Source organism: Mustela nivalis, assembly GCF_964662115.1.
Source record: "Mustela nivalis genome assembly, chromosome: 7".
Lineage (NCBI taxonomy): Eukaryota > Metazoa > Chordata > Mammalia > Carnivora > Mustelidae > Mustela > Mustela nivalis.
Window position 1 is genome coordinate 94,824,200 of NC_139026.1, and position 15,862 is coordinate 94,840,061.

Genomic DNA, 15,862 nt, shown 5'->3' on the forward strand with positions numbered 1-15,862 from the left:
ACACTGAGCCACCCAGGCGCCCCAGATCCAGATCTCCAGATCTTCTTAAGAGAACCATAAAAAGGTGCAGATTTACCACTGAGGAAACTAGTTCCCTCCACATCTTTTATAGACTCCCTCATTAAGAACTCCCAGGTATGCAGAGAATGTCACAGCTTCAGAATAAGGAAAAGACTAGAGTCAGCTAACTGCATATGAATCTTCGATCAGCCATACCAGGCTACTGGGGGATAGGAAGGGTACTTGGAACCTGGATAAAGAACTACAAGCCTGGACTTCCTATTTTAAGATTGAATTAGTAAAAAGACATAGGCAAACTGAACTTTCATACTCAGAAATGACTACCATGAGACAGGAAGAGGAGGATATGGTGATTAGGCTTGGAGGGGAGAGACTTCTGACTGACAGAAAAACAGCTGCTAGAATAGGATGAAAAAAGTTATTTAAAAATCCACAGAAACTGAGAAAAAACACAGTATCAAAGATCTGGGGAAGTGAGCTGAGTGGGGAAAAGAATGATTAAGCCTCAGAAAGAGAATCCTGGGGGAAGGCTGAATACCTTTCTGGAAGGTTTCAGAAGATAGAGACAAAGTACAGAAAATTTCTGAAGAACCCAGTGCTCTATTCCTTTACCTACTTCTTATTTTCCCATTCTTGGGTAGAAAACCCTCACTGAATCTATAATCTCTCTTAAGTTATAAAACAACTAATTTTCTATGGCTCTGTTTTCAGACAAACGGAATAGACAGAAAAGTCAGCCTAAAGATCAGGGCCTGGAGAAAAAAAAAGGCAGGCAAATAGGAGAGGCCAGAGGGAAGGGAGGGAAGGAACTGTTTAATCAGTGCTCCCTTTTGTTTACCTCTCCAAAGTCAAATTGGGGCAAAATTCACAATAAATGGGCAAGCTTTGCATCTGCTCTCCAAGGCAGTTTTCCTAAAGCATCTAAACTTGGGTTCCTGCCCTACTCAGCAACCGAAGAGACTATTGAAAAGACATTCTTGTTAGGAAGGGATCAAACTATTACTTTTCTATTAATAAAAAACCAGCCAGGTTGTAGTAGAAATGGAAATAAGGAATTAAATCACAACACAGGATCTGATCCCTATAAAGTTCTCAGGTAAGGTGCCAGGCTCTTAAGTTTTATTCTCAAAGCAAACAAAAACTAACTTTATAGAGATGTGCAGAAACAAAGATTAGGAGTAGAAACCGTACACCAAAATACCCAAAAAGAAAAGCAACACGTCTCAGATCTTGGTGAAACATCAAATGCAAATGAGCAGCAGCCTGCCTGGAGAAAATCAAACCTTTCTAAGTAGAAGGCTCAGCAAAGAAAATGGATTTTAGTAATATTTAAGAAACGCTGCCACTACAATAGTATACTTCTGTAATGGAGGAAGACAAACTAGCACAGGACTTGATTAGAAAGTAGAAACCTCCAGGGGCACCTGGTTGGTTCAGTCGGAAAAGCACGCAGCTTTTAATCTCTTGATCTTGGGGTTGTGAGCTTGAGCCCCACACTGGGTGTAGAGATTATAAACACACACACACACACACACACACAGGCCTCCAGTCCACTGCTCATGTTCCCAACGGGATCTAGACAACAATGCTTAACACCTCTAACATCCATCCTGTCATGCTCTGAATCCTTCCACTTTCTTCTAGCTCTGAGGAGTACCCAACCCATTTCCTTTCCTGAACTGCATAACCAACAGGGTCCTACATATTGGCCTTAGATGAAACTAGACAGTATCTCATTAGGTCACTCTTGAAAAGAGAGTCCTTCTAGACGCCAGTCCATAACAGACTACCAATCATCAGTCCTTATATTTATATTCTCTATACCTAAAACTCAGTGTTCCCCCTATTGTACCCCAATGGGTCATGCCAACCTGCTGAAGCAAAGGTACAGGGTGAAACTTGGCCTCTTCATGAAGGATAAAGAGTAAAAGAATGCCTGTGAGTATGAGAGAAGGGAATAAATAGGCTTAAAGGAATAGACTCAAATCCTTTTCCTTCTTCTCTTTTCTAAGGATAAAGGCATTATGGCTAATTCCCTGTAGTATTTGTCCCTGAAGTTCCCCTTATCTGGTCTGATCTGGCTCTAAAAACTCAGAAGAAGCACCTAATAAAACACATTGTATTCTTTTCTATTTGTTTTTTATTAACAAGCAAAATAATAATTAAAAAACAACAACACAAGAACAACAACCTTAAAGTTGGAACAGCATTGAGTCAAACTGCTGCTGAAGTTCCTGGATGTACCTGGGGTACATGCTATCTCATTGCAAGGCAGGACCTAGGCACATGACTGTGCATTTAGGTATATATATGACCAAGAAAAGTCAGAGAGATGGAAACCACTGGAGAACAGAAAGTATTAAGAGCTTTTCATCAGGCAATCCCAAAACGCTCTGCCCTTTTCCTCTTCTTTGCCTGTGAAAAAAAAGCAAGAAGAAAAAAATTAGATTGCAAGACAATAGTGGCATGGATTCCTGGCGGCTTTAATCCAAACTCACAAGAACTATCACAAGGTCCAAGAAGGAGGGAAGACCCAGGCTTAAGCTTGGCAGTCAGAGATTTCATTCCTGAATCTCTCTAGTTATCCAGTTAGACCTGAGGAGGTTTGGTGGGAACAAAGGGGAGAAGACTGGGGAGTAGGGGTGGGGGGAAGAGGAGGAAGAGAATAGTAGTAGATTCCTGAAGGAGAGAAGGCAACTCAGCCTTATAGCAAGTTAGTCTGGAAACAATGGACTCTTAACAGACTGGGGAATCTTCCAGTCAGCGGGGAGATGGGAGATATCAGAGGACAAAGGGTTGGCGAATGTTATCTTTTCATAGAGGTGAAGGGGATGCCCTTCTAGGCAGTAAGGCCCAAGCAGAAGCTATTCCTTGGGCCTCCAAATCCACAGAGAGGTATATAAATCTTCAGTGCCAAAAAAATAAATGGTAAGGAGGGGAGTCCCCAACATGGATCTCTTCAAGGGGGTCAGCACTGGAGAGAAGCACAAACTGAGAAGTGGGGGAGGAGAGAAAGAACTTTTTGTTCCGGGAGTGACTGAGAACAGCAGTGAGTCCCTCATGCTGATTCAAACCACTGCCCCTAGCAAAGAGGGAACTTTTTTTTCCCTCTAAGAAAGGGAGGTGGGGGGAGGGGCAGAGAGAAAAAGAATCTTAATCAGGTTCCACACACAGCACAGAGCCTGAAGCAGGGCTTGATCTCACAATCCTGAGATCATGACCTGAGCCAAAATCATAGGTTGGATGCTTAGCTGACTGAGCCACCCAGGTGCCCAGGGACTTTCCCCCCCACCCCATTCCATTCACACAGGTTTAATTTAGAGTAAAAAGAAAAGTGTATATAAGCCCAGCTCACTCTACCTGGATTACTGACACAATTCTTTGAAATCAAATAAATTAGTCATCTGTTTCATGTAAACTCCATCAACATCTAAAGTTAGTACTCCCTTACATGCACTGACTCTCCCCAAAAAAGCTACTATTTGTTGCCAACCAACAAAATCATCTGCATTATCCTGGAGAAGCCAAATGTACTACCTTAGTAAATATGGCTGGTTCAACAGTTTCTTTGGCAAAGGGGGAGTAATTTTACTAGAATTGAAACAAGCCTTTAAGTTTACTTCTAGCTCATCCTGGCAAGTCAATAAGTAAGCTGATACAACAGGTAATGCTTTATTCTGAATTAGTAGCTCAAAGAATACGGAGTCTTTCAAGTTCTTCCTAATGGAGATCTAAACTGATCAAGGTTTTATTTACAAGGGTTTATTTATAAGACTTACTCTGGTTATCTATTCATAAAAATGCTTCATAAGATTCTGAGTGTGTAAGGTAATACATTTTCAAAGTTCATCTCCAGTGAAGATGAACTGGCTGGCTTAGTTGGTACAGCATGCAACTCCTGAAATCAGGATCTTGAGTTTAAGCCCCATGCTGGGCATGGAGACTACTTTAAAACAAAACAAACAAAAGCCACTTCCAGAGGTAGATTTAAAGGAAGAAAGAATACAGCAAATTCTTCACCACCCAAGAAACTTTCAGAATTCTAAACATATTCACTATTTCAACTCTTCTTTATGTACACCTAAGGTGATATCATAAATACTCACTGCCCCCCACTCCAAGTAATCTCTATGCCCAACATGGGGCTAGAACTCTCAACCCCAAGTCAAGAGTCACCTTCTCTACCGAATGAGCCAGCAGCCCCTATTATAGATATACTCTTAAATCACCAAATCAATATTGGAATCAATACTCTCTGTCAAACCTCTGAGTAGTCTTGCCAATGCTCAGGGTCTCAGTTAATGTGAGTTACTCCAGAGGAAGCTGGGATATAGACAAACACAAATCTTTAAAAACAACAACAAAACAAAAAACACAAAACAAACAATAAAAATAAAATAAAAAAAGCCACTCTTCCATTTAAGAAACGAGTTATAGATAAAGTGATAAGAACAAGAAATCTCTTTTGAGTCCATTGAAGTATTCCAGAGGGGAGTTAGGCACAACTATACTTGTGTCTGAGTTGGCCAAGTCTTCATTAAATGATCAAAGAATTATGGCTAGCAGATAATCAGAGACATTGCTACTTACCAAATGTAATAGGCAGGCTTTGTGTCTAGCATTTTACATAGTATCATTCCTTTTTACATATAATAATTTCATGTTTAAAATACCACTTTGAGGTAGGTATTATCTCTACATCCCAGATGATGAAACAGGCTCAGAGAACTGCCATAACTTGTAAGTAATTCGAAGTGGCAGGGTCACTTTTCAAACCCAAGCTTTTGTGATTCCAAATTTTGTGCTCATTTCCAGGCTAAATGGCTCTAACACCAAATTAAGTATACTGATGGAATTCAGTGTGGCTACTTTACCCAGAGAACAGATATAAAGCAAAGAACAAAAAGATCTTATTATCTGGGCACTTAAGAAGCAGGCCAGGAAAATAATGTTTCTTCACCCTCACTTCCTTTCAAGAAAGGGCTCTATGAAGCACTCTAGGTATATTTTACCTCTGTATCCTCTGTGGTTCCTGTTCCGGCTGAACTTGTAACAATCCCAAATCGCTCCTTCCTCTTTTTCAGCTTCTCATCATCTTCAGACTATTCAAGGACAAAGAAAAGTATTGAAACAAGCTAGCCTCCACTCATGAGATGAAATTATAACTTAATGGTTATAATATACCAGCCAACCTTGTGCCAAAAACTAAGGATCACCACACAAAAAAATAGACAGGAAACTGATTAAGGAAGCATACAGTATGCTGGCCCTAAGACTGACTAAAAACTTAATTTTAAGTAGGGCTTCAATATTCGTAAGAGACACAGAGTCAAGAAAACATAAGAACTACCCACAAAAAATACAACAAATTTCAGGAGAAATTCTTATAGTTCAGAGATATGAACACTGAGGCTTAAATGGGTAACATGTGAAGAAAAAGTGTTGGTAGAAGGCACCCAAACTACTTTTGAACACTGCTTACAAATTCCATTTACTTGCCCAGAGATGGAAGACAAAGAGGCCAGAGTGGTATTTCTGAAGAATGTACAAAGAAAGCCAAACATTATGAATGCCCAGCAAAGTCACAGAAGACTCTCAACAGTTTGAAACTGGGGGGAAAGAGAGAGAAAGAGAGAGAATTCTAAAGCAGATTCCCCACTGAGTACATAACCCAATGCAGGACTTGATTCCAGGACCCTGAGATCGTGACTTGAGTCAAAAATCAAGAGTGGGGGGCTCAGTCAGTTAAGTGTCTGCCTTCACCTCAGGTCATGATCGGGGAGTACCAGGACAGAGCCCAAGTCAGGCTCCCTGCTTAGAGGAGAGTCTGCTTCTCCCCCCGTTCCTCTCTCTCTCTCTCGCTCTCTCTCAAATAAATAAAATCTTTAAGGAAAAAATCAGGGTGCCTGGCGGCTCAGTGGTTGGGCGTCTGCCTTTGGATCAGGTCATGACCCCAGGGTCCTGGAATTGAGCCCTGCATCGGGCTCCCTGCTCCACAGGAAGTCTACTTCTCCCTTTCCCAATTCCCCTGCTTGAGTTCTCTCTCTTGCTGTCTCATTCTGTCAAATAAATAAATAAAATCCTGGGGCGCCTGGGTGGCTCAGTGGGTTGGGCCTCTGCCTTCGGCTCAGGTCATGATCTCAGGTCCTGGGATCGAGCCCCGCATCGGGCTCTCTGCTCAGTGGGGAGCCTGCTTCCTCCTCTCTCTGCCTGCCTCTCTGCCTACCTGTGATCTCTGTCTGTCAAATAAATAAAATCTTAAAAAAAAAAAAAAAATAAAAAATAAAATAAAATAAAATCTTAAAAAAAAAAAAAAAAAGAGTTGGATACTTCATCGACTGCACCATGAAGGCACCCCCACAAAGTATTCTTGTTTTTCATAATTAGAAATTAAAATAATGATGATAATAGTATAATCACTAACATCTGAGTGTTTGCTTTGTGCCATGTACTGTATGAAGTTCTTTACATGAAATATCTCATTTACTTATTTACGTTTATTCATTTGTTTATCTTTTTATTAATCTCTACACCCAATGTGGGGCTTGAACTCAGGACCCCAAGATCAAGAGTCCCATGCTTTTCCAACTGAGCCAACCAGATACTCCTCATTTACTTCTTCTAATAATCTCAAACATAGTAGGTACTACGACATACATAGTTAGGTACTATGACTAAACTAATTTCACAGATAAGAAAACAGAAACTTGGAGAAATTAAGTAACCTGCTCAAAGTCTCACAAATAGTAAGTGGCAGAGAGCCAGGAATGGGACCCAGGACATTTTACTCAAGAATCCACTTTCTTAGCTCTACCATCTCCTCAGGTATCTCACACAACCCTTTCCTTGGAAGAATAAAAGCAGAATGGAAGAAGTGCTTAATTCCCAAAGGAAGAGAATTGCAAGGATCCTTAGCTAAAAGTAGCTATAAAACTAGTTCAACGACTTCCGTATCACTCAAATAACCTGGGTCAATGCTAGGATCCCACCCCCTTTCTGTATACTTCCACTTTGTAACTATCTGGGATCTAGGGAAAAGACTCCAGTTTGTAAACTTACACTAAAGATTTCCTCTAATGAATTTGTTTCTAATTTTGCCTAACTGGCTACTCCATCTGTTGAACTGTAATAAAAGAATTAGGAAGGTTTCCAATGAACACAGCCCTAATATAGTTACTAGGAAAAGTTTTCTTTGTCTACCACCATTAAGATAAACTGAGTAAGAGATAAAAATGGAACACTCAAAATGAGAATCTCTACAGCATATTCTAGGTGAAATAGCTCCATTTCACTAAAATCTCCAGGCCAAGCACAGTGTTAGAGTAATAAAAGGAGCATCCCATATTCTTCTTGAGGAAAGGCTGAACTAGACCTTTATATTGCTGAACTACTACTACATACTTATTTTCATTCAATTCAGAGGTAGGGTTATTTCAGCCAGTTCAAATCAGAGAGATGGAGGTGGTACTTTCAAAACCCAGCTGGTTGTGTGTGTGTGTGTGTTTCAGCACAAACCCTGGGGCCACTCCCTACACAAATCTCATCACAAAGCCTATGTCTATTTAGAATGTGTGGGACAACCTTTTCTCTGGTTCTTTATTTTGCTACAACCTGAAACAGGAATTTTGACCTCCAAACTAAATTTTCTGTGCTTCTTTTTCAGCTCAAAGGTGAGGAAAGATAGAGGGAGGGAAGGAGAGAGGGTACACGTCTCTAGCCACTAAGGCTAAGATCAGAGAGTTCTCCAGGAGCTTCCCTTTTTAATCAGACCTTCGTTGTCTCTCCTGGACATCCAGGCAGAGCATCTGCTGCAAATCTACCAGGGTCTCTAGGGAAAAGAAAAAAAAAACAACAAAACAATACAGATCCTCCCACCCCTCTACAAATAGCCTGCCCACCCCTCCCCGCAGAGACCAGTGAGGGTTTTATTTATTTTGTGCATGCCTGCCCTTCCCTCCCCACCCAGAGCCCCTCAGCTTCCCTCCTAAAGCCTCCTTCCCCCTTGCCCTGCAGGGAAAGTGCACAACAGGCCCAGTAAATCAACACAGTTCTAATGATCTCTCTCACTTGACCCTTCTAGCGTGACGGTGTCGCATGGAAACAAACGTACAATAAACTTCACTCCATCTTTAGCTCCTTGCTGACAGGTTTTGATTCATGAGATGGTGAGACCCATCTGAGGGAAATTACCTCGATCAAAACGCATCTCTCTCTGCATTCATCAGGCCAATGCTCCCTCAGGCCATGCTCAAGTGCACAAATGGGGTTGTGCATCTGCAGGCAGCACTGACCCCTCTAGCTCAGTGTCATGCATTTGTAAACCTTTCCCTTCTTCATTCCTCCTCTACTTCCCTCCCGCGATCCCTTAACCACCAGCAAATCTTTTTTTTTCTTCCCATGTATGCTCCCGTGTGGGAAGAACAGTGCTGGAATCTGAAGTGCCCTTATTTCCTATCAAGTGGAAACTCTTCAAAACATACAACCTGCATTCAAAACCAGAGGAGGAACCTGTCCTCACTGACTAAACACAGGCCTTGGATGTTCAGATCGATCCATATACTTCACTTGCCCGTCCTCTCACTCAAGATTTAAATAGCAACCCAACTGACATCAATAATTTCAGCATACATAATCCTCCTATCTCCCAATATCTGCCTTGTTTTTCTTTTTAGAAGATCATTGGTAAAAATGAGAAAGAGAGTTGTGCAGAAGAGGAGAGTGCCCATATTCAAAGCAGAGGATGGAAAGCAGAACATATATTTAATAAAGCCAAGTACCCCCATGAATCCTATCACTGTATTTCCCATCCTGGAATAAGATCATTCTAAACTGAGCTCTTCAGACGTCTTCAACTTTCAAATTCACTTTTCTCCTTGTTTCCCTTTCATATTTGGAAAATCCTCAAGCAACATAAAGAAAACAGTGCCCGATGCAGGAAAAGACTGAGATGTTCAAGGCTGCCCCAAGACACAAATCACATGTATGAAACTGCAGCTCAGAATAAAGGGGTTCTCACAAAGCTCCTCAATAAATGGCAGCGAGGATTTCTACTACAACCTTCCTCCTGGTCTTTGGAACAAAGTGTGAAACCACCAACAAAATTCTGAAGCTAAGCTTCTACATTAGAAGCAAAGACATCAAGGGGCGTCTAGGTGTGCAGTCAGTTAAGTGTCCGCCTTCCGCTCAGGTCATGATCTCTGGATCCTGGGATTGAGCTCTGCATGGGACTCCCTGCTCAGCGGGGAGTCAGCTCGGTCCCCTTCCCTCTCCATCTTTCCCCTTGTTTGTGCTGTCTCCCTCTGTCTCAACTGAATAAACTCTTAGAAAGAAAGAAAGAAAGAAAGAAAGAAAGAAAGAAAGAAAGAAAGAAAGAAAGAAAGAGAAAGAAAGAAAGAAAAGAAAAGAAAAGAATGGATAAAGATGTGGTGTGCTTATCTATGAAGGAATATTACTCAACTATCAAAAGGAATGAAACCTTGCCATTTGCAACAACACAGATGGAATTAGAGGATATAACACTACACTTAGTAAGTCAGAGAAAGACAAATACCATATAGTTTTACTCAGGTGGAATTTAAGAAACAAAAGAGATGAACATAGGGGAAGGGAAGGAAAAATAAAACAAGATGAAAATTGAGAGGGACAAGGGACACAAATCGGAAGAAATGCTGAATTCTAGCAAACAAACTGAGGGTTGCTGGAAGGAAGGTGGGTGCGGGAAGGGATAACTGGGTGATGGGCATGAACGAGTGCACTTGTAATAAAAGCACTGGTGTTATATGCAACTGATGAATCACTAAATTCTACCTCTGAAACTAAAAAAAAAAAAAAAAAAAAAAAGTCATCAAAAGTAAGTAAGAATCTTGGGGGCGCCTGGCTGACTCAGTTGGAAAAGCATGCAACTCTTGATCTCAGGGTTGTGAAATCTGAGCCCCATGTTTCATGTAGCAATTACTTGAATGAATAAATAAATAAAAAGTTAAAAAAAAGTAGGTAAGAATCAGACCCTTTACCAATACAAGGAAATTCCCATTAGCGGCAAGGCAAATAAGTATTTGGACTGATGAGCAGATTTAGGGTTAAAGTGTGGCAGAATAAGAAACCAGCCAAAACCATAATCATCTCCACCAGTGGTACTATTAAACCACCTTCTGCTTATGAAACCGTAAAAAAAAAAAATCTATGCTGCTAGCCGTTACTAATTTCATCAAACTAATAATGACAAAAAAAAAAAAAAAAAAAAAAAAATCTAGGTACTATCCAAGGGAACCAGAGCAAGGATCCAAACTCTAACTCTGTAGATCCAATTTAAGGTACTCTAAAGGCCCCTGAAGAATTGCTTTCAATGAGTTATAGACATCTGCTCCCATCAACATTTTAAATAACACCACTAATCCATTCAAAATTAATCCATTCATCCACTAGTCTTTCAAATATCCACTGAGTGTCTTCCTTAGGTTAGGCAACTATTCTGGCATGGGGAATAAGGGATGAGTAAGACAAAGATTCTTAACCTCATGGGACTTACAAATTTAAGACTCAGTAAAAGTAAAGATGCATCCCATTGTTCATTACTTTTTTTTAAGGTTGTTTTTTTTTTTTTAAAGAGATATTATTTATTTGAGAGTGAAAGTGAGAGAGATCACAGAGGGAGCAGGAGAAACAGACACGCGGCTGAGTGGAGAGCCTGATGGGGGGCTTGATCCCAGAACCCTGAAATCACAACCTGAGTGGAAGGCAGATGCCCAACCAACTGAGCCACCCAGAAGCCCCTGTTCATTACATTACTGCATTATGAGGACCCACAGGGAAATCTTCTTTCTGGTAATTATGGTTTTGCCGAGCAAATTTTAAGTTTTCATCTTCTGAACTCTGTGAATCACTATAAACACTTTTAACTGCTCTCCTTTCTTCTGACAGCTATAAAATTATTTGGAGCCAAATGTGTGGCCTGTCTCTGGCAAGCAGTTTTGAAAATATTTTCTATTAGCCCGATGTATTAAGGTGAGAGAGAAGTACTGAGGTGAGATCCAAAGACAAGGATCCAACACCTAGATCCCAAGGCAGAAACTTAGAAGATGAAGTACAGTTAGTTATAGGGTTGCTGCTGGTCCCTTAAGAACTTACTCCTCTTGGGCGCCTGGGTGGCTCAGTGGGTTAAGAACTTACTCCTCTCTAAATCTAATGGGATTAGTTAAAAAATACTTGAGTACCCCCAAGAAAGAAAAGGAGGAGAAGGAAGTACCAAGTTATCACTAGAAATTTTATTCTTTTTTTTAAAAAAGATTTATTTGACAGAGAAAAAGACAGCAAGAGGGGGAACACAATCAGGAGGAGTAGAAGAGGGAGACGCAGGCTTCCTGCCAAGCAGGGAGCCTGATGGAGGGCTTGATCCTAGGACCCGAGACCATGACCAGAGCCAAAGGCAGACATTTAATGATTAAGCCACCCAGGAGCCCCTAGAAATTTTAAATTAAGGACTCTTGTCAATGGTTTCCAAGGCATATACACTGTAGCCAGGAATTAAGTCCCAAATGGAAGATCAGCTACAACAACTGGCAGCCTGAACATCATAGTTACTTTCTTTTTTTTTTTTTTTAAAGATTTTATTTATCTGAGAGAGCGAGCGAGCGAGCGAGCATGAAAGGGGCGAGGGGCAGAAGGAGAAGCCGGTTCCCTGATGAGCAGAAGGCCTGATGTGGGACTTGTTCCCGGGACTCCAGGATCATGACCTGAGCCGAAGGCAGTTGCTTAACCAACTGAGCCACCCAGGTGCCCCATCATAGTTACTTTCTAAACTGACTGTTTTGTTCTATGGCAAAGAGTTCCAAGGATTAGATCTCTACCCAAGATGGAGTAGACTGTGGCTTTGTTATCCTCCAAACCCAACTTGCTTCTTCAAGATAAAAATTCAAGAGAACATTTTTCAAAACTTACTGGTCTTATCCTGTAAAAGAACAATAAAGAATAAAATAAATAAACAATAAAGAACACCACTCCAAACTTAGTGTGCCAGGGTTATTTGCTCTGCCAAGAGGAGCCTACTTTGATTTACTTAGCACTCCATGGGCTATGTACTGAAAACATACACCTTTTTCAATTTTATTACCAGTGCCACTCTGGATCATAAAAAGAAACTAGGAGGGGGTGCCTGGCTGGCTCAGTCAATTGAGTGTACAAGTCTTGTCAGGGTTGTTAGTTCAAGATCCACGAGGGTTGGAGACATTACTTAAAAAAATAAAATCTTATAGACACTTGGGCGGCTCAGTCAGTTAAGCGTTCAACTCTTGATTTTGGCTCAGGTCATGATCTCAGGGTCCTGGGATCCAGCCCTGCCTTAGGCTCTTGGCTTGAGATTCTTTCTCCCCTTCTTCCTCTGCCTACCCCCCAATAAATCAATCAAATCTTTAAAAAAAAAAAAAAAAAAAAAATCGGCGGTGCCTGGGTGGCAGAGTTGGTTAAGTACCTGACTGACTTTTGGTTCTGGCTCAGGTCATAATCTCAGGGTCGCAAGATCCAGCCCCATGTTTGCTCTGCGCTCACAGTGGAGTCTGCTTGAGATTCTCTCCCTCTCCCCTCCTGTTTGTGCTCTCTCTCTAAAATGCACAAATAAATCTTTAAAAAAATAAAATCTTTAAAAAAAAAAAAAGGAGGGGGGCACCTGGATGGCTCAGTGGATTGGGCCCCTGCCTTCACCTCAGGTCATGATCCCAGAGTCCTGGGATCAGGAGAGCCTGCAAGGCGCTCTCTGCTCAGTGGGTAATCTGCTTCCCCTCCACCCTTCTGTGCCTGCCTCTCTGCCTACTTGTGATCTCTCGGTCAAGTAAGTAAATAAAATCTTTTAAAAAAAGGAAACTAGGATGGGGTGCCTGGGTGGCTCAGTGGGTTAAAGCCTCTGCCTTCGGCTCAGGTCATGATCCCAGGGTCCTGGGATCGAGCCCCACATCGGGCTCTCTGCTCTCAGCAGGGAGCCTGTTCCCCCCCACCTCTCTGCCTGCCTCTCTGCCTACTTATGATCTGTCAAAAAATAAAATAAAATAAAATAAAATAAAATAAAATAAAATAAAATAAAATAAAATAAAGGAAACTAGGAAAAATAAAGCAGTGGCCCAAATGTAACTTAGGCTTATTTAAGGAACTATAATTCCCAAAACCCAAAGCTAAAATAAAGTACTTACTGAATTTAAATATGAGATATCCTCACTATTCTCAGAGGAGACCAAAAGGATTAACCAAGCCAGACCTTCCTGGTCAGTGTAACAGCTCACTCACTCATCATCCCTCCTTACACATGTGTAAGGAGAAATTACAATCTAAAAAATTCAGTCAGAGATATCCTTATAAGCAGAGAAGAGCACTTCAGGGAAGCTCAACTCAGGTACTACTATGAGCTGGAGCTGGGTGTTCTCCTATAACTGGTGTTTTGGTTTTTAAAATATTTTATTTATTTATTTGAGAGAAAGAAAGAGAGTGAGAAGGCACAAGCTGGGGGAAGACCAGAGGGAGAAGCAGCAGACGCCCTGCTGAGCAGGGAGCCTGATGCAGGATTTCAGTGTGGGACTTCCAGGATCATGACCTGACCCAAAGGCAGAAACTTAACCGAATGAGCCACCCAGGTGTCCTTAACTGTTTTTTTTTTTTCCCGGTCTGTTTGCTTCAAGTAGCCTCTCGGCCCAATGTGGATCCCAACAGAAGGCTTGAACCAACTAAGCCACCCAGGCGCCCCCTCATATGGCTGTTTTAATGACAGCTACTCTTCACATTCAACACTCTTCAGTGTAAGAATCTGCTGTATATTTCCATCAAGACCTAAACTCTGCCACTTTATTTACCCCACTTTAACAGTTATTTTCTCAGAAGTCTTTCTCCTGGAATGATGGGAGAGAGACTGATAGTGAGCTAAGATGGTCACATTTTGCAAAAATAACAAGTTAACTGTCCCCTTTATTTTTTTTTTTTTAAGATTTATTTATTTCATAGAGAGAGAAATTGAGAGAGGGAACACATGCAGGAAGGTGGGAGAGGGAGAAGCAGGCTTCCTGCTGAGCAGGGAGCCTGATGTGGGGCTCAATCCCAGGACCCTGGGATCATGACCTGAGCCGAAGACAGACATTTAACGACTGAGTCACCCAGGCACCCCTTTATTTTTTTTTAAGATTTTATTTATTTATTTGACAGATAGAGAGGGAACACAAACAGGGTGACTGGGAGAGGGAGAAGCAGGCTTCCCATTAAGCAAGAAGCCCAATATGGGGCTCAATTCCAGGACCCTGGAATTAGGACTTGAATCAAAGTGTAGATGTCTAATGAATGAGTCACCCAAGTGCCTCTGTCTCTTTTTATAAATGAATTAACCATATGAAGATGTTAATAGTACTCAGGCCAGTCTGATTTTCCAAGGAAATGTAAAACAGTGAGGCAAAATGAGGAGGATGGCGCTTTACCGTCACTTTTCTGACTCACTGCTACATGACTGATGGCAGGATGAAAAGCAGAGGCTGGGAGCTTTCAGGCAATGGTAGATTAATAATGATATGGCCTTGACTCCCTGAGGTGAAAGTTATGAAACATTCTAGGGTAAGTGGGCTTCCAATTTTATACTCTCAGAGTGAATGACAGCAACTGATGGTTTTTCTCTCAGAAACACTATGATGCTTAAACACACAGCTGTCACCTCCCTGCCCCAATTTCAGAAATTCATCTGAACAAGTTTATTCCTGAGCCTTTATGTCAGCCAGACCAAGGAACATGAAGTGGTCCTAAAAACTAATGCACAGAGCCTTAACTAAGCAAGACAAAAGCGAAAGGTTGGACTAGTAAAAGGTATGCCATTTTAGCACATAGATAGTAAAGAGACACTCTAACATGCCCACACACATAACAAAAAATATATCTCCCAATAAAACCATCTTACCTACTCTCAAAAGTTTTAACTGTAGGATCAGAATCAACTTTCTAGGGCCATCAGGGTGCCAGGAACTTTAAAGCTACATGAGATTTAGAGACGGCCAGGAACTGTATCTCCTTTATCTTTACAGGATTTAAAGCCCCAAAACACAATCAGCTCAGAACCAAACACTGTTCTCAGTTGCTAGCTCCCATTACTTTTTCTCTTTCTCCAAAACAAGCTCCTTCCCCCACCCCCATTCCTCTCCAACCCCAGAGGAGGTCGTCTCGGTCTTGCTCTAGCTGATTGTAGGACAAAGCAAAGCAGGTGGAGGAAATGAAGGCTTTACACTTGAGACCCCCGGAAACCAAGTTTCTATTAAAAGTCCTCACCTCCCTCCCTTAAAAGCCAGGAAGCTGCTGCTTTTAAGGATAAGCGATGCAGAGCTACCAAAAATGTCAAGAAGGCAGTAGAGGGAAGCTAAAAATTTTGAAGGGAGGTATATGCTATCTTAACCAAATTACAGAGAATGAAGGAGGATAGTTACCTAAGCATTCAGAAATTACAGTGAGCACTAGGAAAGCAGGTTCTTTTCACCTGTAAAATATATCTATATCTACCTGTTTTTTAATGTAAGCTCTATGCCCAATATGGGGCTCGAACTCAAGACCCAAGTCTCATGGTCTATCAACTGAGCCAGCCAGCAGACCCACCTGTAATATTTTAAAATGAAGATTTCTGGTTTCACCCAAACTAATAAATCTGACTCTCAAAAGGAAAAGCTTAGGTAGATGTATTTTTTTTAAAGATTTTATTTATTTGACAGGCAGAGATCACAAATAGGCAGAGAGGCAGAGAGAGAGAGAGGTGGAAGTAGGCTCCCTGCTGAGCAGAGAGCCCAGCGTGGGGCTCAAACCCAGGACCCTGGGACCATGACTCGAGCTGAAAGCAGAG

The 15,862-nt window shown here is 41.5% G+C and overlaps 1 protein-coding gene across 4 annotated transcripts in view; it reads right to left on the minus strand.

Annotated features, from left to right (window-relative positions):
- Positions 1-2,143: 2,143 nt before the first annotated feature.
- Positions 2,144-15,862, minus strand: part of SARNP (SAP domain containing ribonucleoprotein) — a 44,882-nt gene continuing 31,163 nt past the window's right edge. For all 4 annotated transcript variants that reach the window (XM_082741767.1, XM_082741770.1, XM_082741768.1 and 1 more), the window contains 2 exons: positions 5,034-5,123; positions 2,144-2,436 (listed from right to left, as the gene is read on the minus strand). In XM_082741767.1, the coding sequence (XP_082597893.1) occupies positions 2,395-2,436; positions 5,034-5,123 (132 nt within the window). In that variant the 3' untranslated portion in view covers positions 2,144-2,394. The remainder of the gene's footprint in view (positions 2,437-5,033; positions 5,124-15,862) is intronic.